Raw genomic sequence first — 21,850 nt, forward strand, 5'->3', positions numbered from 1 at the left:
GAACAATCCTCCAGGACACCCCCACTGTATCTGCTATATGTGCTGGAATTCTGGCTGAGGAGGCAATGAGGCCCTCTGCTCTGTGGGGGTCACTTCTCTGGTCACACAAAATGAGCACAAAAGGAGCCTCTGGGTAGGAACTGCCCCTCTCCTGGCACCTGAGTTCATGAAAGAGGTTCCTGAGGATATTTATCCCTGCCCTCCCCCAGGGTTTCCACCTCTGCCTCTAACCATAGGTTCAGGATAGGTACTTCATGAGGAGGAGGACCACCAATCCCTGGGCACTTACACCCGTTACTTGACCCCAGGTATAGTACCCTAGGAGCTTCCTCCTGGAGCAGTCCCCCACTGCCCTTCAGGACCCAGTGAAGAGGGGAGGCGGTTGCCAAGTAGAGAAACGGGAGAGGGGCCCTTGCCCTGGGGGTGTCTGCACCCTGAGACACCCTCTGGTTCTTCAGGACCTAACCAATGAGCAGTGCAGCCCAATCTTGAATAAAAGTTGGAAAATCTGGATCTCAGCCAGTTGAGGGGGTGCAGAGGGTAAAGTTGCTAGATTTAGCAAAATACAACAAACAACCCTACAAACAGGACATCTAGTATGTCTCATGCAATATTTAGGACATACTTATACTCAAAACATATTTGTTCTTTATCTGAAATTAAAATTTAACTGGGTACTCTGTATTTTGTCCAGAAAGCCTGCGGATAGCTCTTCCAACCCACTCACCTTGCCCATTGACCCATCCTGCCCCCCACCTGAAGGCAGCAATGTCCTTAACTCTGCTTTCCAAACCCGGTGGGGGCTGATGGGCCAGCAGTGCCGCAACCCAGACACATAAGAAAGCAAAGAGGGCTGCAGGTCCTAGAACCCCCTCCCCAAAGGGCTGGGGTCTCTGTGGCAAGCCTGGTTTTTGGGATGCAAGGGTCTGGTTGGCTTTGCCAAATTTCTGTTTCAGGTCCAGGCAGCTGTTGAATGAGCCCCCCCATCTGGCTTTTCCCTGGCTCCCCTTGTGGCCTCTAACTCTGCCACCTTTGCCCCCAGGCGGGCTGGTCCTCTCTGGTGGAGAAAAAGGGGAACTCACCAGAGCCCTCTAGAAAAGAGGAAGATACAGCTTGTGGGGTGGTTTGAGGGGGAGGAGGGCTCGACTAGGGGCTAAAAATGAGGAACACTGGGCAGGAAGGGCCCACCTGGAGGAGGCCACGGCCTCTGCTGGCGTCAGTGGAAAGAGGATCCAGGACGGGCGGGCGGGAGTTTCCAGCCCGCACGTGCCCCCTTTCCTGAGAAGGAAGGTGGGGAGGGGGGCGGAGCAAACCAGGAGCACTCCAGGGGGACGGGGCAAACCAGGAGCACTCCGGTCTCCTGGCCCCAGCAGCAGCCCCACCATCCAATAGTGTTGGATTTCCTGGGCTGTTTGGTGCACTGGGAGGGCTGGGGGCACCTTGCACACAGGCCTGGGCAGGGAACTGCTACCCCCAGCTTCTCAAGGTGTGGGTGGTTGGTGGGTGGGAGGTTGGGTGAAGAAGGAACAAGGGGGATACAGGTGAAAGAGGGAAATGGGGAGGGTGTGGCCACAGCAGGGTCCTAGGGCTTGTGTCCCAGGGGAGGGGCAGAACTTGAAGGCCCCCACACCTGGGAACCCTTTGTGAACCCATCATACAGTGTCACCTCTCCCCCCAGCAACAGTGACTCACAAAGCTGGTTGGTGCAGACGCCAACAACCCTGGGTCCTGGAGGGCCCAGGTCATAAAGGTCACTAAGACCAAGCCATGAGGAGGCACTTCCCAGGACAGCCCAGAACGGTGCTGCGCCCTGCAGCCACCTGCTGGGCTGGGCCCGGCCTGTTCCTCCCATCTCAACCCCAGCCAGGGGACTACAGGAGTCCTTAGGGTTTATGCAAAGCATCACGTGGCCTCCACGCCCATGTGTGTCGTCTGCTTTGTGAAGGCGCTGGTGCACGTGTTCAAGATCTACCTGACCGCCAACTACACCTACAACTTCCGCAGCTGGCCAGTAGACTTCCGCTGGGATGACGTGAGAGGCACTAGGGCGGGTGGCAGCAGTCACCGCGCTCTGACATGCACGGCGGCCGCGGCAGGTGTTTGGCTGCTCCAGGATGCCGCGCTGGGTGAGGATGCGCCTGGAAGGCCGCTGCGCGGGGCTCGCAGCCAGATACAGTGCCTCCTGCAGCAGATCCGCGAGCTACCCGGCCAGCTTGCCAGCTACGTGCTAGCCCACTCGCTGGGCCGCTGGCTTGTCTACCCCGGGTCCATGTTCCTGATGACCCAAGCGCTGCTGCCGCTGTTACAGCACGGCCAAGAGCGCCTTGTGGAGCGCTACCGCGGCCGGCGAGCCAAGCTGGTGGCCTGTGATGGCAACGAGATCGATACCATGTTCATGGATCGCCGCCAGGACCCGGGCAGTGAAGGCCGCGGCCTGCGCCTGGTTATCTGCTGCGAAGGCAACGCCGGCTTCTACGAGATGGGTTGTCTCTCGGCCCCGCTGGAGGCTGGCTACTCGGTGCTGGGCTGGAACCACCCAGGCTTCGGGGGCAGCACCGGCGAGCCATTCCCTCAGCATGACGCCAACGCCATGGACGTGGTGGTCAAGTACGCACTGCACCGCCTGCACTTCCCGCCGGCAGACGTGGTGATCTACGGCTGGTCTATTGGCGGATTCACAGCCACCTGGGCCACCATGACCTATCCGGAGCTGGGTGCGCTGGTGCTCGACGCCACCTTCGACGATCTCGTGCCTCTGGCCCTGAAGGTCATGCCCCAGAGCTGGAAGGGGCTGGTTGTGCGCACGGTGCGCGAACACTTCAACCTCAACGTCGGCGAGCAGCTGTGCAGCTACCCTGGGCCAGTACTGCTGCTCCGGCGCACGCTGGACGATGTGGTCAGCACCTCGGACCACCTGCGCCCCCTGTCGTCTGGAGACGTGGAGGGCAACCGCGGTAATGAGCTGCTCCTGCGCCTGCTGCAGCATCGCTACCCGGCTGTGATGGAACGCGAGGGCCTCGCCATCGTGACCCGCTGGCTGCGCGCTGACAGCCTGGCACAGGAGTCCGCTTTCTATGCGCGCTACCGCGTGAACGACAAACGGTGCCTGGCATTGCTGCTCTCCTACCGCGCGCGCTGCGAGGAGGAGCAGAAGAATGAGGAGGTCTGGGGGCCACATGGGCTACCCTTCCCGTGGCTGGTGGGTCAGGGCCTGAGCCCGCGGCGGCGCAGGCAGCTGGCGCTGTTCTTGGCGCGCAAACACCTCCGGAATGTGGAAACGACTCATTGCAGTCCGCTGGAACCCGAGGACTTCCAGGTGCCCTGGAGGCTGTAGCCAGAGCCCCTGCAGCAATGGTCGTTTGTGCATTTGCTCCCCTTCTGGGCCTCAAGGCCGTTCCTCTACCCACACCCCAACCAGTAAAGCTGGCCTGACCTGGGGATCCTGACCTAGTGTCTGGGGTAGGGGAGGGTATTCCCTGCTCCCCTTCTCTTCTTAGCTCAAACACTTGTAGATGTCTCTCAGTCTCCTCCCATGTCCTAAAGAGGATGCAAAGATTAACATATTTATTTATTTATTTATTCATTCATTATTTTTTTCTTTTTAGAGAGAGAGAGAAGGGGGAGGGGGAGCAGGAAGCATCAACTCCCATATGTGCCTTGACCTGGCAAGCCCAGGGTTTCAAACCGGCAACCTCAGCATTCTAGGTCGACGTTTTATCCACTGCACCACCACAGGTCAGACAAAATTAACATAATTAATGGCAATGCTGTGTGATGGGTGCTTCCAACACTTCAAAAACTATGGTGGGAACATGGGCTGTGGGGCACTAGGAGGCGCCATTCACCTAGCCTGGATTACAGGATGGCTCTGGGAAAGATGAGTGTCGAAGGGTCTGTATAAGTCACCCCAGCCGGGAAAGGACATTGGTGTCTTATAAAGCAGGTCTTAGAAGATGGACCTTCCTGGACCGTGATGCTGCTCCTCCCCAACTCCACTGCTGGCTTTTTTCCCCCCTTATTTATTTATTTTACAGAGACAGAGAGAGAGTCAGAGAGAGGGATAGACAGGGACAGACAGACAGGAACGGAGAGACGAGAAGCATCAATCATCAGCAACGCCTTAGTTGCTCATTGATTGCTTTCCCATATGTGCCCTGACCGCGGGCCTTTAGCAGACCGAGCAAGGGAGCCAGCAACCTTGGGTCCAAGCTAGTGAGCTTCTGCTCAAACCAGATGAGCCCGTGCTCAAGCTGGGACCTCGGGGTCTCGAACCTGGGTCCTCAGCCTCCCAGTCCAACGTTCTATCCACTGCGCGACCGCCTGGTCAGGCTCCACTGCTGGCTTTTACAAGAGGGGTTCAGTGGGACCACAGATTCAAAGTAAAAGGTACAAACAGTGGCATGTCCATGTGGGGCTACAGACCCACCTGCACCAACCACTCACCATTGGGCATCTGCTGAGGCAGGCCTGGGCTGGGCCTTTATTCCTAGCTCAGTGATGCAATACAGAATGAGAGACAAGTCCTCTGTTCACCACTATCTGTGATGTACCCACTTCCCTACTGTCTGCCCTGAAATGTATGAAGCAGACACTACTGTCTGTCCTCAGCCTCTGGAGACAGGCTGGCCAGGGCAGGTTGAATACGAATCTTAAAAAAAAAAAAAAAAAGTCAAATGAGGCTGACTTGTAATTGACAGCACAAGAGTAGAACACAGCTGTGATGCACCTGGGCAGGTACAAGCAGAGGTAGGTATATAAGGTGACCTAAAGTACCAGAGAGACTCCTGTGGGATGATGTGAGCTTTGAGCTGAGACAGGATGATGATCAGAGTGGCTTGGCTGGAAGCCGGGAGCACAGTCCTTGAAGGGTCAGATCCTAAAGGGTTTGAATACCATTTAAGTATTTGCTTCCAGGAGCAATTAGACAAAGAAGGGAAGCTGTGGGACTTGTCTTAGCAGGATTGGTTGTCTAACGGTTATACACCTCTTATTTGAGAAGTTAGGCAAGTTAGATTCTTGTTTCCGAATCTGATTGGAAGCCCATCAACTAGCTGAATGAACTTGGCAAGTTACTCTAACCTCAGATTCCTCAAACGGTAAAGTGGGAAGGTTCCACCTGGTTCACGGGGTGGCTGTGACAAGCCGAGGACCCTGGTGCAGGCTGCACAGGGCCAGGGAAGGACGTGCCCAGCCTGTGTGTCAGCTGCGTGTGCATGAGGTCCGGTGCCAGAGGCAGGACTGAGTCGCTTCCAGCCCGGTGAGGGCGGCGGCGCGTGTAGGGCAAGAGGACAGATCACGGTCACGCCTTTTTCTGCGCAACCCACATCAATAATAATAATAGAAAAATCCCCGTAAACGGGCGCACTAAAAGGGGGAAAAAACCTATTAGGGGCGATCGGCTAACCCCAAAGTCAGGGGGTCGGGCCCCTAAGGGGATCGCAAGCGATCTGAGCCTGACTAGTCACGGTGCGTGAGCCCTGGTGCTCGTAGATAGCGGGAAATGCCCTCGACGCCGCCCAGGAGCCCGGGTGGGGGGTTTCCGTGGCGCCATATTGGCCAGTCCTCCCACTTCCCACTCTGCCCCAGCTCCTCTGGACCGTTTTCTCTCTCCCTGGATTCCTTCGGAACCTTCCCGGATTAGGCCGCAGCCTTGGCCAATCAGGTTGAAGTCGATAAACCGGGACTCAACTCAGCCAGACGACGTCCTTATTGGACAGCGCTCGTAGGGGGGCGGGGTGAAGGCGGAGCCCGCGTCCAAGCGGAAGTAGACCGTCGAGTCACTGATGACGTAATGCCACGGCGGCTGAAGCGGTTCCGCCTGGCTGCTGTGTGCGCGGCGAGCGACTCCCGGTGCGGCCCGCTCGGCTCCTACCCTCACGACCCCGGCCCCGACTCCAGCTGCGGCCGGGCTGCCGCCTGAACATGGACTCTGCTGGCCAAGGTAGCTGCTGGGGGGCCGGCGCCGCTGCCTCCGGCGGGCCGGGCCGGCCCACGCTCCGCCCCTCCACAGGTCGCGTCTGGAACTCGCGGTCCTCTTCTGCTCCGCGCATCCCGCGGGGCCGCGCAGCTGCCAGGCTCCCGACCACGATGCTCCCGAGGGTCGCGGCGTGCGTCTTCTGCTCTGAGCTTGGACCCCCGCGAGGACGCGTTCCCCGGCACCCTCCGAGTTTTAGGTTTTTTCACTCCAGGCAGCTCTCGTTATGCCCCCCTCCCGGCGCTTGGCCGGTCTGCCTCCCGCCGTCCCCGTCCCCGTCCCCGTCCCCGCGCAGGGCCCTCGGGAGACCCTCCATCTGGACTTGGGCCGAGATGCTGTGGGGAGGGAAGGGAGGGGAGGTGAAACCGTCCCCGCGTTCAGCGCGGCGCCCTTTGGGTGGCAACACTGCTGGAAGCCCAGCCTACTTAGAGGTCGTCTTGGGGGAGGGAGGAAGGGCGCGGTGAGTCAGGGGCACACCCAGCACGCCTGGCCTGTTTCCAGGCAGACACCCCAGACCAGTTCGCGAGGCCCGCTGGGGGTGTGGCGCGGGCCCGGGGGAAAGGTGATAACGAGTGAGTCTCCCATTACGGGGCTCTCAAGAGGGCATGCTACATTTCTGCGTTGACATAAGCACACTGAGTAGTTTCAGGGTACTGTTTGACCTTATCAGCATGTTAACTGGACATTGGAATTCTTGGGTTCGGATAGTCTTCTGTAGGTTTTCCTACGTTTGTCCTCTTACAAAATAGTTGAGCGTCAGAAACCCCCGCAGGGGTGCTTGATACTTTCAGGAGGCTTTTCACTGTTTGCCTTGCATCTGTAGTTAGTGAAGGCATCACAAGCACGGGTTTCTGATCATCAGAATGACAGAACATTTATGAAGTACCTACCGTGTGCCAGCCTGTAATGCTGTCTGCTTCTCAAATGATCTTTTCACGTTTGTAGCCTAGTCCTTTGAGATTGGTTCTTGTGTTGCTCCTATCTGCAGATGGTTATAGAGGTTAGGAGCTGGGGTCCACCCGGGGTGAAGCCCCATGATTACTCTCTGTAGGTCTTTGGTAAGACAGCCCTACTGCCAGGGGCGTGGGAAGGTTGGTATCACACGTTCTCCATGCTGGCATGTTTGGTGAGTGCCCAGTTTCTGTCTGGGGTGACTTCCATGGGATCCAGTTTTAGCTTTATAGCCAGAAACTATCCAAGGGCCTTCATTTATTTTATTTTATTTTTTAAATAGAAGAGAAAAACTGGAAGTTTTAAGGCATCTACTGAATTTGAGTAGGTTCGACATAGTGGATACAAATGATGGAGTAAAATCAGGTAGGACCATCCCAGATAAAAATCAGAATGAGTTGATTTAGAAAGTGGAAATGCTTCACTTTGTGAACCAATCTGTTGAGCACCAATGAAGTGCCCAGCTCAAGCTGCTTGGATGGCGCCTGGGAAGGGAAGGAGACAGCTTGCTACATGGAGCATCTTTGGTTTGAAGTGCGTTCCATCTGTTTTTAGCAGACTCGGGTTTCTGCAGTAGACAAACATGACTGCAGTGAAAGACACTTTTACTTCTCTCTAACCTTCACACTTCTTACTTAATTTACTTCTAAAGGTGCTGGACGTGGCACAAGGGCTCTTTCTTCACTGTGCTAGTCAGAGGGAAGATGTTTTCAGTGCTGGTAGCATAAAAGTACTCAATGGCAATCATGTGGTCATTGTGGGAAAGAACTGAAGGAGATCCTTTTTTCCTTGAGGGATATCTTGCAGACGTTCCGTACAGACAGGAAGATGCACTTAATGTGAGGAAAAAATAGCGCCACAGAAATCTGAACCTGGTCTGGGTGTGGCAGAGGAGTGTGGAGACCTGCTGCAGGGCCCTGCTGTGGGGGAGCGTCCAGGACGGCCAGAAGGAGATGTTTGTGTTGCTGACTCCCGGCAGGGGCTGGATGACTGGCACGTGCTCCTTGTGTGTAATTGTAGCGTGGGCTCTGGCAGGTCAGTTGCTTGGAAAGTGTTGCTTGTGTTTACAGCAGTATTATGTTCCTTTGCTCTAGAAATGGTAGATCTGTTAATTGGGCTGCTTTGAGGCAAAGGTTTTCTGTCTCAGAAGGTAGTATTCTCACAGGAAAACCAGAGGTAGGGTATGGTTGCCTTGTATGAGCATTTCTAGACTCTGAAACAGCATCTTGGGTGGTCTGACGTGTGGCTGCCCTCAGTCTGAAGGCCCAACCCTTCTTCACAGGACCTTTCAAGAGAGGAGGCATTGTGAGTCTCCACCCCTCCCTCCCCTCCTGCCATCTGTCCTTACACCTTTAGTTTCTCCTCTACCCCACATACTTCTCCATAACTTCTTACTTGACACTTTCTGGCCTCATTTTGTCTCTGGCAGATATCAACCTGAATTCTCCTAACAAAGGTCTGCTGTCCGACTCCATGACAGAAGTCCCCGTGGACGCGGTGGTGGCTGCCCAGACTCCTGCTGTTGAGGGTCTGACGGAAGCTGAGGAGGAGGAGCTCAGGGCTGAGCTCACAAAGGTGCTGTGTCGTGGCTGGCTGTCCGGGATGATCATGCGTTGAGGCCCTCAAGCTAGTGAGGGGCCAGAGTGCTGGCTGTCCTCTGGAGAAATTGGAGGTTGTCACCAAGGCCCCACAAGAACTGCTGGTTGTAACCCTGGCTTTGTACGTGCTAGTACCTCGTGGATGCTCCCTGAGGAGGTCCACACAGCTGCTCTGGCACAGCTGGAATTAACACCTGATGTTTTCAAGACCCCACAAATCTCACTGCCCTGGATCTTAATTTTGCTTTCAAAAATACTTCTTTTGTAACAAATGCTTCAGGAGATCTTTTTAGTGAGTCCCGTAAGAGGAAGTTGGAGTTAAGAACCAGACCCTCCTTCCAGTTTAGTTTAATATTCCAACTAAATACCAAGAATGTTTCTTATTACCGTGTGCAGAATCTAGTGGTGACTCTAGTGGGATTCCAGAGTCTGGGGAAATTGCTAATGCCTGGCTGTAGCGTCCCGTCTGGCAGTGGCTGAAGCCCTGCTTGTCCCAGACCTCGCCTGTGTCTCCAGAGGCGAGCTCTGTTGTAACACAGCATGGGTCCAATTCTAGGTCTGAACAGAGCTAATTGTGCAGACAACCTCCAGCCCCAGAACCAGGTTTTGGATCATGGAAGGCATGCAGCTGTTTTCTGAATTGAACAGCAGTTGAGAGAGAAGCAGCGAGAAGTGCAAGGACACAAGCGCTTCGCATTTTACTTCAGACATGCTGGCTGTCCGTCATTTCTGCTTCATTCCCGCTTGCCCATGGGATCCTTCCCCAGTGCAGATGGGGCTAGCTGCCAGACAGTCTGGCTTCTGTTATCCAAGCCCAGACCCAGGACAGAGCTCTGGCAGGCCTTGCTTAGTGGTTCACGGTCATTAGTAGCCCCAGCAGAGCCACTTGGCTTAGGGGTGAGGTGGTTTTGCAGAAGGAGGTGGGGTGCTGGTACCAGATAAAAAATAAATGTCTACTGTAGACGCTATTCCTGAGATGAGTTTTCTTTCTGTAAGTGGACAGTTCTCACATTAACTCCAAGGGACCTCTCATTGCAGTGTGTAAGGAAGTCAGTCACTTCTTGCAACAGTGTATCTAATCATGTCAAAACTGCATGCTTGTGCAGGTGGAAGAGGAAATTGTCACCCTGCGTCAGGTCCTGGCCGCCAAGGAGAGGCACTGTGGAGAGCTGAGGAGGAAGCTGGGCCTCTCTGCCTTGGAGGGCCTGAAGCAGAACCTGTCCAGGAGCTGGCATGATGTGCAGGTCTCTAACGCGTAGGTACCCTCTGTGTGGCAGAGTGATTGTGGGGTGGTGCAGCTCAGGCACAGGGGTCAAGGGGGCCTGTTTGGAAGCAGCCAGCCAGGGACCCCGTGTCCGTGACCCAGCGTTCACTCAGACTGTGCAGAGTCACGTGCTGTAAGAGGCGGATGGACACATGGCCAGTCGTCCATGTGGAAATTGACAAGAATGTTTCAGGGTCTGAATTTGGTCCTTGATGAGACCGACTGTTCTGCGGGTCACAGCTCAGTGTCCGCTGAGGTGGACACGAGTCCTTCTCGTGAGGGGTGCCACAACCCCAGGACCACTGAACCACATGTGACTCAGCTCTCTGAACTCAGGGAGAGCAGCTGCATGGCTGCTCTGAAATGTATCCCGCGAGGCGGGGGGTGGGAAGTGTCCCCGTTGTCTAAAGGCCTGCCCCTGTGGAAAGGCAGAGTCATTCCCATTCCATAAAGCTCACCTTTGAAAAGCCCATTTCTGTCATAGGAAATCATAGGTTTTGAACTCAAAAGGTGACTGTCACAGAAGCGTTTTGAGGCCACGGGCTATGCCCTTCCTGCCCTCACAGCAGTGTGTTTCCCTGAGTTGGAATAGTTTTTCTAAATAATTTACCACAGGCTTTCTGTTTTTAGCTATGTGAAAACTTCTGAGAAACTCGGAGAGTGGAATGAGAGAGTGACCCAGTCGGACCTGTGAGTGCCTTTGCCACCAGCACCTCCCTCCTCTCCTTCTCCTGACACGTCTGTAGGGACAGGCAGGCTGTGTGCCCTTGGCACCAATGTCGTTGTGATCTGGCTGTTTTGTCTTTCATCTGTTTTTTCTCTCAGACACAAATGGAGCTGTCCTTTACACTCGTGGAGCAGGGTTCAGTCACTGAGGGAATCCCCATTCAGCCGCCAGAGCACACTAAACACTTCTCTGCCTGGCATGCGCCCCTTAAAGAAGAGGCTGGGTCTGGGGCAGCATCTCTGGCTCACAGACACTCCTGGCTCTCAGAGTGAAATGGTCGAGTGCCATTTGCACCAAGGCAGAGGATGGTCCTTTTTTGTTTTGTTTTTCTTCCCCTGCAGACCTAACGTCAACTGCTGGGATCTCCAGAACTTGACCAGTGCTTAGAGGGGTGCCTTGAGTGGGAATGAGGTGTAGGCCATGCCTGTGGGATCCTAAAGGAATCCCCTTGGCCCAAGAGGCACCAGGTTGTCAGCCACACTGACCTCACAGTGCAGAGTTCACAGGGATGGGCTTGTGTCTGCCAGCGCCCTGGTTGAGAATGGCTGTGACCTCTTAGCTGAGGTCCTTCATGAGATAGTAGGACTTCATTATCTGTACTGCCATCTGATTATAACTCTTCGAACTGGGTGGGACAATATTTAAAAATAGTCACTTTCTGGGATTTTTTGTCTCGTTCAGAAGGAAGTGCTGTCACGGTTGGCAGCGACGGGCAGAAAGCCCTTGCGTGTTGGACTGAAAGGAGCCGTTGCCACCCAGCTTGTCCTCGATGCCTGGGATGCCAGCTGGGCTTGCTGCGCGCAGAGCCTGCGCAGCCTGGCGTCTCCGGGGGCCTTGGCAGCTCGCATTTTGTGCTGTTTGTGCAGCTGGATAAACAGCCAGTCGTGGCTGCGGGTGTTGTAGAGCAGGGCTGCGCTGCACCTTCAGGGTCTTGTTAGGCAGTGCTGTTCAGGTCGACTCGGTGGTTGACCTCAGGAGGTTCGCAGTGCGGACTTCACCTGAAAATAACCTTAGACTGCAGTGTTGTTCTGTGAAACCAGCCAGCATGCTCCTTCAAGTAGCTACAATCCTGAGCCTCTGAGAGAAGCCTGTGGCTCTGGGCATGGACGTGTGGCTGGTGGTATGGTCTTCCACGTGCTTCGCCAGGCACTGGCTGTTCCCCGCCAGTCCCCCCCAGCCCCACGGGTGGGAACGTTGTCAGACTGATGCTTCCAGGCTGGAGGTGTTTCTGCCTGATTGCCACACGGCCCGGGGTAGGGTGGAGGGAGCCCTGGGGTGCCTGACCAGTGCCCCTTGGGTGTCGCAGGAGGCTGGCAGAGCAGCTGGAGGGGCAGGCGCAGTGGGGCGAGCCCAGGTCCCCGACCGCAGGTCTGCAGTCTGTCAGCTGGCAGCGCTCTGGGGGCTGGGGAGTCAGCCCTGGCGCTTGGCAGCCTTGGAGCTTTGCTGGCGGAAGCAGTTGTGATGCTACTGATCCTCCTCCTCTCATCTGACTGCTCCCTTTGCTCTGACAACACGCTTGAGAGCTGCCATGTTCCGTTGAATGTGGTCACCTCACTGGGTTCTTTTTATAGGCAGACCTTAGCTAACGCTGTCCTGAGAGTGGGCACCAGGTGGATTCCACAGTCACCAGTTGACTCAGCGGAGTCTCCGTAGTGAGCTCTTTGGTTGCAGGTGACAAAGCGTAGCCAAAGATAGCGTCCCTCTGACAAGGCGGGGCAGGCCTTGCCTGTGGAGCAGCCCCTGCTCCAGGCCTGCCGGCCAGGGCTCCTGCTGAGTGCGGGGGGCCTTTTGGAGTCCCCACATTGGTTTTGTTCCTATCCCTATTTATGGTGTGAGGGCTGTCCACCAACGTGGCCCCGATGGGTCTCACTGGACTCTCGTGTCGTCAGGAACGGAAACAGGGCCGCCAGACCGAGACCGTGGGCACGCCCGCATTGGGTGTGGGGCAGCATCTGAGGGAAGGTGCCTCCAGCAGGTGCTCTGGAGGAGGCCGGTGTTTCCTGGGCTCTGCGGTGTTTTTCTAAGTGGTGGCAGTGACCCCCAAAGTGGTGCTGGCTAGGCGGCATAGGCTAGTGCTCGAGCACAGCAGAGGCCGACTTACCTGGGTACAGACGCTGGCTCTGCCCCACGGTCAGCCGCCTCCTGAGCGTGGCCCCCACGCCGGCCTTGGTTTGGAGGTTCCTGGAGGAGTCACTCGTGGCACCTGCTTGACATCCAGAAATGCTGAGGGCTGTGAAGGGCAGGAAATTGCCTCCCATTGGTCTCCGAGAGGGTGCTGCACTTGGAGTTGTCCACAGGACAGCCTTCCTCATCTCCAGGGACTCACGCTCGTCCTCTCTGACTTCCATTCCCAACTGGCCACGTGGGCACAACAGGCTCTATAAGGATCTTTCTTCACGTCTTCTGCTTTAGACTGTTTTACTGCAACAAACCCGGAATGTTGATGTGGTCTTCTGTATTTATTATTTTGGAAAAAGCTGGGTTTGAAGACGTATTCTGAATTTGTATTTCTGGTAAGGAAGTGTGTGTGTCTTTAGTTCCCTTGTTACGGTGTTTTATAATGAATGCCCGTGGCTCCAGGGGCACAGAAGTGTGCTGCTCACAGGTACCCTTACTAACTCCCTTTGAAAGAAAGCACTTCATCAGCTGAGGCCTCGGGTTGGGGACTCTGCTGGCACTGCAGGTCAGGGGCCCTGGAGAAGTTCCAGAGCTGTCGGCAGCTGTGTTGTGCAGATGTGCTGTTGCTCCTGCCCCAGGTGTCTTCACCTCGGTTGCCACAGTCTTGCTGGACCCAAGACAGGCAGTGGTGTTGGGTGGCAGCTCTAGACAAAGACACTGTCAGGTTCGAGGGTCACAGCAGAAACTGAGCCAGCATGGGCAGACTGAGTGCTTGGGGGGCGGGTCCGAGGGAGGAGGGCAGCGGGCGTTCACAAGGGGCCTTCTGCAGGCAACAGTGGAGCGAATGGGCAGGAAAGGTGGGAAGGGTTCAGAAGACCCACTGCTGGTGCCATCTGACCCTGCGTCACCTGTGGCCAGGTGGGCCTACACAACAGGGCCAGTGTGAGGTGGTATTTTGAGAGGTCGGCCATCTCATGCTGTTACTTGCTCAGGGTTACCAGGTTGGCTGTGACTTCTCTGTGGTAGCAGCTGCACGAAGGCCAGCAGCTCCATGTGTTTGTGCACAGGGTCTGACCTGTGGTGTCCTCGACGTGAGCCAGGACCAAGCCCTGGAACTGAGAACGAAAGCCCTGGGCATGAGATGAAAGTTCCCTCGTTCCGAAAGGACGTACTGAGACATGAGCAGTGCATCCAGTGGAGGGCTGAGAAGGCCGGTGTGGGTGGGGTGCAAGGACTCTCCCAGGAGACGGCAGGGAGCCCCGAGTGTGTTTCTGGCTTCTGCCCCAGACACGGGGCCTCTGCAGCCCCATGTGCTGCGTCCCATCAGAGCTGCTGTGAGAAGGTGAGAACGTGGATGAGGAAGTGTCAGGAGAGGTGAGGGAGCCGTAGAGTCACAGAGAGGTCAGAGGTCAGGGCTGTTGCATGCCTGGGAGGTCACGACCCGTAGTGCTGCTTCTGTCCCTTCAGGGAACTTGGAGCTTGGACACATGGCCCCTCCATTGTGCTCAGGCCAGCGCTCACGGTCCACTCCTCAGTGCTGTCCAGGTGCTTTGTGTCCTTGGCTGTGGGTGGTGGCTGACCCTTGTGTTTGGTTGGTTTAACTTTTGTTTCTTCTTCCTAGCTACAAGAAGACTCAGGAAACTCTCTCTCAGGCGGGACAGAAGACTTCAGCTGCCCTGTCCACCATGGGCTCTGCCATCAGCAGGAAGCTTGGGGACATGAGGTGAGACACCCCCCTGCCCTGGCTTCTCTACCCTAAGGCCTGAGCCAGTCAGCTGAGGTTTTCAGGGAGTTCGCCAGAGCCCCAGGGCTCAGTTACACAGGCTTCGGGGGACCTTCAGCACCCACAGGTGGGCAGTTGGTTCACGGACCCTCGTTGGCAGCTGCTCCTGTGTGCTGCCTCTGCCATTTCTATATTGCTCAGCGGAGGGGCGGTCACTAGTGCCTATGACTAACTTCTGATGTTTGGGATCGATAAAAGCCAATGCTTCTCTTTGAAGTTCCATATGGAGAGGCCTGGGAGTGGGCGTCTGGGTGTGGGGTGTGTCTGGAAGGCTGGCTGCCAGCACAGGCTTTGTGTTTCCTTGGATGTGTGCCTGGCCCAGACCTCAGACAGTGTGGTCGTACGTCAGGGGCCCCAACTGAATGTTCTCTTTGAGGCTGACCAGACCCTCATGGCCACCAGAGGTGCCTCTTGAGTAGGGCCTGGAGGCCAGTGAGGGCAGCGTGGCTCAGGCACTTGGTGGACCACGGAGTAGCCCCCACCCCCTGCCTGATCCTGATAGCCACCCCCTCTGCCATCTGGCCCTCCTCTGGATCTCGGAGCCAGAGGCCAGAGTGTAAATTCTGGCTCGGCTGCTTCGGCTGTGCCTTTGGCAAGGCCCCTCTCTCGGAGGCTGTTAGGACAAGATGTGCCGCAGTGAGCAGCAGTGGGGTGTGCGGGTCATCACCAGCACCCTGGGCCTGGCCCCACACTCAGGACTAGGCCCTTCACTTGTCCACTTCAGGGCTTGGTGTGCTGGGCATGGCTTTGGGATCCACCCTGCTCTGACCCCTCACCTCTGCCCTGCTTGGGCTAGGCACTTCCCCACCTCACAGGCCTGGCAGTTGCCACTTACCCAGAAGCGAAGACCAGTGCTAATGACCCTGAGGACCCACCCAACCCAGCAGAGGACGGCTTATGTCAGAGCCCTGCTCACCTTTTATTTTTGTTAGTTTGATGTAATTATTCTTCCTCCAACTTCAGACTTCAACCCTTTGAAGAAGCTCAGCAGTCATTAGGCATTCTGTGTTTCCTCTGTGCCCAGCACTGCACCCTCCCGTACTTGGGGCTCTGGCCATCCTCCCGTGCAGCTGGGTGGGGTCCTAGTGGGTCACCCTGTAAGTGTAGGCCTTGCCCATCATGGCTGTGACTTGGGCCCCAGAGGACCTCACACTGCGCTGCCTGGAAAGAGGGTCGGTGGTGACTCCTCCCACAGGCTCTGCACGGAGCTGCTGGTACTTGACTGGGCGTGTTCTTGTAACGAGTCTCATTTGAAATTAGATGGGATGTCGCCGCCGCTGCACTCTGGGACGCCCACTTTGGCCACCTGAGCCGCGCTGTGGTAAGCCCGGTGACACAATGATCACGCCACTGGTGGCCTGGCCTTGCGCACAGGGACTCAGGGCGGGTTATCCCAGCACCACCGGAGCGAGCAGCGTGTCAGGTTGCACCTGTTTTTCCTCAAGTGCTGGTGTGATAACAGCACTGAAGGAGGCAGAGTTGTCTGCTGTGCCTGCACACGTCTCCCACCCGGAGTGTGCTCTCCAGGGTCCTCACCCTGAGTGGGTTTAGGGCGCCCTGTGTGGAACAGGGGGGAGGGCGGGGCCCCAGTGCTGAGGGACAGGGCCGCTTCGATGCACAGTTCTGCACAGTCACCGTCAGCTGCTCTGAGAGGACTGAGCATCCCTTTCTCTGCTCAGAGAACTGGGATTGGCCACTGATCCGTGGCATGGCCAGCGGTGAGCAGGTGTCCTGGCACAGTGACGCTGGGACAGCTCTGTGCGCTTGCCTGGCCTCACTGTGCCTGCCGTGTGTGCAGTGTGCAGGTGTGCAGGCTGGCTGGGGAGGAGCAGGTCACGTTCAGGGTGCCTGGAGAGGTGGACCTGTTTGCTGGTGTGTCTCGCCCTGGGGACTCTTCCGTCTTCCAGTGGTGCTGTGAACTCTGATCTCCTAGGGTCCTGATGTGTCCACATTGTCTCACCATGCGGTCTCAGGTGGTTGATGCTAAGGGTCACTAACTCCCCTGGTTTAGAGTTTGAGGTCGCAAGTTCATCACTTCTTGAATGCAAGTCAAGTTCAGAGAGGTTTGCACCCTGACCTTAGGGCTGGGCGATCCCTGACAGGCCCCTGCATTGAGGAGTTTGAGGCCAGGCCCTTTAGGACACCTGCCCTGTGCCAGAGACCACAGTGCACTTACCTAGGAGCAGCACCGAGGAGCCTTTGCCATGGCTTGGGGTGTGGGGGGAGTGAGAGGGGACTGCGTTTGGGTCATGTATCTGGTCTCTGCCTTCTCTGGCCCTAGCCCTCCCCCCAGAGAGGAGCAGGCCCTGCTGGGCACCAGGTGGGATGGACACATCAGGCCCTGTGACTCTGTGGGTTATTTCCAAAGTGACCTCTGTGTTGGGGCAGTGTTAAGGGTAGCCCTGTCCTTCCTATGCCCCTTGTTTGGACGCATGCTTGTTTCTGGATGGCTTCTATCATCTGTTGATGATGGAGCCAGAGCACAAAGGGCTCCACCCTGAGGGTGCTCCAGTTCTGCTGCAGAGAGAGGGACAGAGCTGGCCGCAGGCTGGACTGGCGTTCAGTGTGTCCGGCAAGCGCGGCTGGCTTGGGTACTGGGTGCAGAGCCCACCAGGCGTACCTCACACCTGGGCACTGCCCCACTCTTTGAGGCTTCTTCCCTCCAGCCTCCTAATGCGTATGGAGATCCCTCGTTTGTGATTGCACCCAGAGGGGCAGCGCTCTGGGGCTGTGCAGCGCACTGTTGTGCGCGTGGGGTAGTAGCAGCCTCCTGGGGTTGGGCTTCACATTGGAGGCGGGCATGTCCTGCCCAGCCTGGCAGTGCCAGGACAAGAGGTGGCCTTATGCAGCTGCATGGAGGGGCCGGGCGGGCGCCAGCCTTCTTTCCTAACACGCGTTTCTTCTCTCCTCCTGCTGCCACCTGTCAGGGCCCGTCCGCTCTCACACTCCTTTAGGTAAGACTGACACTGGACACGCTTGTGGACAGCTTCTCTGCTTCAGGGTGGGTGGACTCTGCTGGCCTGTGGGAGGCTGTGCTGGATGAAGGTCATGAGGGACCGTGAAGTGCCCAGTGTGGCTCCTCGCCAGCACAGCGAGGCCAGCACTGTGTCAGAGTGCATGATGGCTTCTCGAGCTGTGGTCCCTGTGGGTAGTCACCAGCCGTGTGATCTGTGCAAGGACAAATCTCCAACACACCGCGTTCGTACCTGGGTGCTGTTGCTGGCCTGCTCTGTCCAGCCCCATGAAGCGTGTCCATCTGCCTCCACCCCTGAGGAGTCCCGAGAAGAGCCGTGTTGACGTGGGAGGGGCGTGCTGCTCTGGGCTGTCGTGCTCTGCATCCTCCTCCTGTGAAGCAGTGCTGTCCCTTCAGCTGGAGTCTCTCTCCCTTGTGACTTGAGAGCTCTTTCTGCACCAGAGCAGCACTGAGACCCAGTGTGCTGTGGTCGGGCGCCTCGCCGGGCGAAGCCAGCGCTCCGTAGTCACACATTTTCCTAGCTTGCAGGTCTGGAACCCAAATCATTCAGAACAACCTATGATTTTAAGTGCTTTTTACTTGAAGTGGTTGTTTATCTTTTGCGAAAAAATCATTGAACTTGTGAAGTCAAGGATATTTGGCAGCCGAAAGCTTTTCTGAAGCCCAAGGCCGAGACCCCCCTCTGCAGTGTTACACCACTGGGCGACTTTGGAGGGGAGGGAGGAGCCTGGGCTGAGTTTTCCTCCTGGTGAGGGGCTTTATGGGGCGTCTTTCTGCTTGTTCCAGCTGCGTTGGGGGCCCTCCCTGCAAAGTCAGGTTTCTTTGTGATCTGAGTTGGTGAGCCCATTGAGTGCCAGTCTGTCCTCACCTTAACTCTTGCTTCCTTCTTTGCTTTTACCATGCTTCCAAGCAGCGGCTACTCCATCCGCCACTCGATAAGTATGCCGGCCATGAGGTAACGTACACTGGTGCCCGAGGCTCCCAGAGCCAGGGTGGGAGCCGGGTGGGAGCAGGTGGCTTCCCATACTCCTAGGCAAGGCCACCTTCTCCTGCAGCCTTGTGGCAGATAAGGGCAGGAAAAGACCCCTCCTAGGCTGAAAAGACCTCCTAGTCGAGGTGAGGCTTAAAGGAGGCCAGTGTGCCTAACTTTCCATGACTGGCCACGGGGTCAGGCTGGGGAGGGGCAGAGAGGCTTCCCCATACACCTGGCACCCAGTAGGCTGCAGGTGTCTCTCCAGGTGTTCATGGAGACTTTTACTGCTTTGTGGCAAATTTTCTCCTCTTCCTCTGCAGTACAGCGTTGGCTCTCAGCAGAGCCCTGTCCTTGTTACAGGACTAGCATTTGCTCCACTGCAGGTCTAGCTGGGAGTCCTGATGGGCAGGCGGCCAGCAGGGACCTAGGGGCGCCAAGCAGTGAGGGGAATGGTTGTGTGGAAGGTGTTGGGAGGAACCCAGGCGGCTTACTTTCTACTCCTGCGTCCTTACCCTCGCTTGTCCCAGAACGCCTCAGTTTTCCTTTAGCTTCATTCTAAGAGATCTGTCGGATGCACACCCATGAGTTTTCCCGACTTGGCACAGGAGCATGTAGGTTGTAGCAGAAATGTGTCCTGGCATCCACCTGCTGCCCAGGTGAGGGCTCTGCAGCTCGGGCACATGGAGTCTGGGCTCACCATCTGGGGGCATGCAGGTCTTCCGTCCCTGTGGTTGGCGAGTGTGGCTGACCTGGTTCTGACCAGGTGCAGCTTCTGGAATGACCTTGGCTGGGTTCTCTGCAGGGTTGCCCCCTGCCCTCTTCCTGACTAGCCTCATTTCTGCAGGGAGCCCTCAGGATGCCATCAGGGGTCTTTCCGGAGGACGATCCTAACCCTGAGGCCCTTCAAGTGCAGGGGGCAACACAGCTGTGTGCTCCTGCACTGACTGCTGCTCCCGTTCTCTTTACAGGAATTCTGCCACCTTCAAGTCCCTCGAAGACCGAGTTGGGACCATAAAGGTAACTATCTGGATCATTCGCTTCTCTTGATGGGGTGTGCCCTGTCACTTAGGTAGACTTGTTTCGTCATTGTAGTTTTACCAGAGGTAACATTGCAGAGTCACAGCCAGAACGTGAACATGACCGTCCATCCCCACAAAGACCCTTCACCGCCCTGCCCATGTCCGCTATCGCTTCTCCATTGCCATACTTCTGCAACCCGAGAAGTTCTGACTCCATCTCTGATGGAGCCGTGTGGTGCATAGCCTTCTGGGACTGGCTCTTGTCCCTCTGCAGAATTCCCTGTTACCCGTGTGGTGGTTTGTTCCTTTTACTTGTAAGCAGCGTTCGCATTTCATAAACTGGTGTAGAGAATGGAACACTGAGTTCCCAGCAGAAGCCTAGGGTCTGCCTGGCATTGTGTGCTCTGTCTCAGGTTTCTTTTGGTCTTTTCCCGTCTGTAGTCTAAGGTGGTGGGTGGCCGAGAGAACGGCAGTGACAGCCTTCCCTCCCCAGCCGAGAGTGGGGACAAGCCCCTGCCCGATCACACGCCCTTCTAGACCTGCAGCAGCTTTGCCAGCCACGGAGCAAGTGCAGGCACGCCCTCATCGCCACGACTGCCACCGCACAGCCGAGCAGCAGCCCCCTGCGGGAGGATGCCCAAGCGGCTTTGAGGACAGGCGTGCCGTCCACCTGTAGACGTGGCCGCTGCACGTGCATGACTTAGAGAACAGTCTTGTCCACAGATGCTTCACACTAAAGTCGGTAGATGCAACAGATCACTGTGCCGCGCTTCCTGGGGCAGGAAGTGGATGGGGCAGGGGGCAGCTTCACGCTTCCTTTGGGCAACCTTGTAAGTCCATCAGAGTGCTGCGAGAACGGGAAGAGAGACCGATGTAAAATAAGTGGTAATATCTAAACTGCTCTTTCCTTACGGCTCGGAAGGGAGCGTTGTCCAGAAGCCCCACCTGACCTGCAGTTGTTATTTCCAAATACTAGACAAGAAACCTGTCCATTTTCTGAGACCCTCTAAAAAGAAACCAAATATAAAATAAAAAAAAAAAAAACACCCAAAAAACAATTATCAGCAGCTGCCTGATTGTTATAGTAATGATCTGGCTTTAACAAAAGCAAATTTCTTATTTTTTAATGCAGTGGGTTTTTCAAATTTAAAACTAAGCAAAGCATCTTTAGCCTCCGAGGTAGAAAACATTATTTGTTTGGTCTCAAGCTGAAATGCAAGCCTTATATCACCTTATGCTTTATTTGTTTATAATGTTTTTATATATAAAAGTGAGAGTTCTCCAGTGGGTTCTGAGCACCATACAGAACTCTGCATCTCCCCCGGGGGCCGCATGGCTGTACCAGTGGGGTGTTCCGTTTTGCTAGCGCACTCCAGTGTGTGGAAGTCACTCTTCTCTCAACAACCCTGGCAGCTTCTGCTGGCCAAAGGGCTCCTGAGCCTCTGGGGTGGGGGCAGGAGAAAGAAAACACAGCACCCCTACAGTGCTGCCACGCTGCCCTCATGTGGGCCAGGCCCGACCAGGCCGGACAGCACACCACTGTCTGGCTCTAGCTGCCTGTTTGCTGCATTCTCAGGACACGAGAAGAGCACTTGGATCCTGCAGGGCAGGCAGGGCAGGGCTGGGGACGGATCAGCTGGACCTCTGTTGTCGCCTTTTCTCAGGAGCTACAAAGATCTCTTTCCCTTCGGAAGCTGCCACACCCCAGCAGCCTCTCACCAGGGCCCCGTGTTGGGTGTGTCTAGGGGGGCAGCTTGTGCCTTACTGGCTGTTAGTGGGCGCAGACCTCACCTGTGTGCATCTGTGCATCCCCTGGGGGAAGGAGCCCTCAGCGCAGTGTCCACTTTGGTAGACTGCTGTGCTCTGGTAACTGTCTGCTGGTCACTTCAGACACCTTGGGGGACCACAGTCCACGCTCGTGTTTTCTTCAGAGTTGGGATCTCAGACGGGGTGTGGTATGAGGCAGGTGCAGGGCTAGTAACTGATACGTCTTTTCTTTAAAGTGAGTAATGGGTAATTTGTCAATAAAGATTCCTTTGGGGGAAAATGCACTTCGGCTTGTGTAACGTGTCTTACTTGTTCAGGAAGGTGATGAAAGAGTGGCACATGAACCAGCGGACAAGGTTCCTGTTGTGATGGGCCTGCAGGCCAGGGAGAGGCAGGGAGAAAATAGGTGATCTCAGGTACAGATGGCAAATGTGCAGTCTGTGAAGAAGAGTGAGCGCCTAAGAGAATATAAAGGGGATAAACCTGTGGGTTCTCCAGGGGAGGGGCGTGGCAGCTGAGGGGCAACTAGCCAGGTTACAGATCGGGTCAGGGCTGAGCTGCTGGAGCTGAGCAAGCAACCACGATTTGCCATGGAAGGGGGTGGCCTGGGACAAGAGCTGCCCGGAGTCCTTGTGCATCTAGCTACAGTTATCACAGCTGGTGCAGAGCCAGGCAGCCACACACATCCTTCAGGCAGGTGTG

General features: G+C 56.1%; 2 protein-coding genes across 9 annotated transcripts; both read left to right on the forward strand.

Moving 5' to 3' along the window:
* The first annotated feature begins 1,921 nt into the window (after positions 1-1,921).
* On the forward strand, positions 1,922-3,405 carry ABHD16B (abhydrolase domain containing 16B). Its single transcript, XM_066236684.1, has one exon. The coding sequence runs from the start codon at positions 1,922-1,924 to the stop codon at positions 3,332-3,334; it is 1,413 nt and encodes a 470-aa protein (XP_066092781.1). The 3' UTR covers positions 3,335-3,405.
* A 2,365-nt stretch (positions 3,406-5,770) lies between these two features.
* On the forward strand, positions 5,771-21,432 carry TPD52L2 (TPD52 like 2). 8 transcript variants are annotated; one of them, XM_066234381.1, is made up of 9 exons: positions 5,773-5,941; positions 8,355-8,500; positions 9,630-9,778; positions 10,418-10,477; positions 14,254-14,355; positions 17,343-17,369; positions 18,303-18,344; positions 19,331-19,379; positions 19,919-21,432. In XM_066234381.1, exons 1-9 carry the CDS (start codon positions 5,923-5,925, stop codon positions 20,030-20,032), a joined length of 708 nt encoding a protein of 235 aa, XP_066090478.1. In that variant the 5' UTR covers positions 5,773-5,922; the 3' UTR covers positions 20,033-21,432. The 8 variants fall into 8 exon arrangements, with proteins under 8 accessions (XP_066090480.1, XP_066090478.1, XP_066090479.1 ...); XM_066234382.1 differs by having other exon boundaries at positions 5,775-5,941; positions 19,823-21,432; XM_066234383.1 differs by lacking the exon at positions 10,418-10,477 and having other exon boundaries at positions 5,771-5,941.
* Positions 21,433-21,850: the final 418 nt, after the last annotated feature.

Source organism: Saccopteryx bilineata, chromosome 6 (genome assembly GCF_036850765.1).
Source record: "Saccopteryx bilineata isolate mSacBil1 chromosome 6, mSacBil1_pri_phased_curated, whole genome shotgun sequence".
Lineage (NCBI taxonomy): Eukaryota > Metazoa > Chordata > Mammalia > Chiroptera > Emballonuridae > Saccopteryx > Saccopteryx bilineata.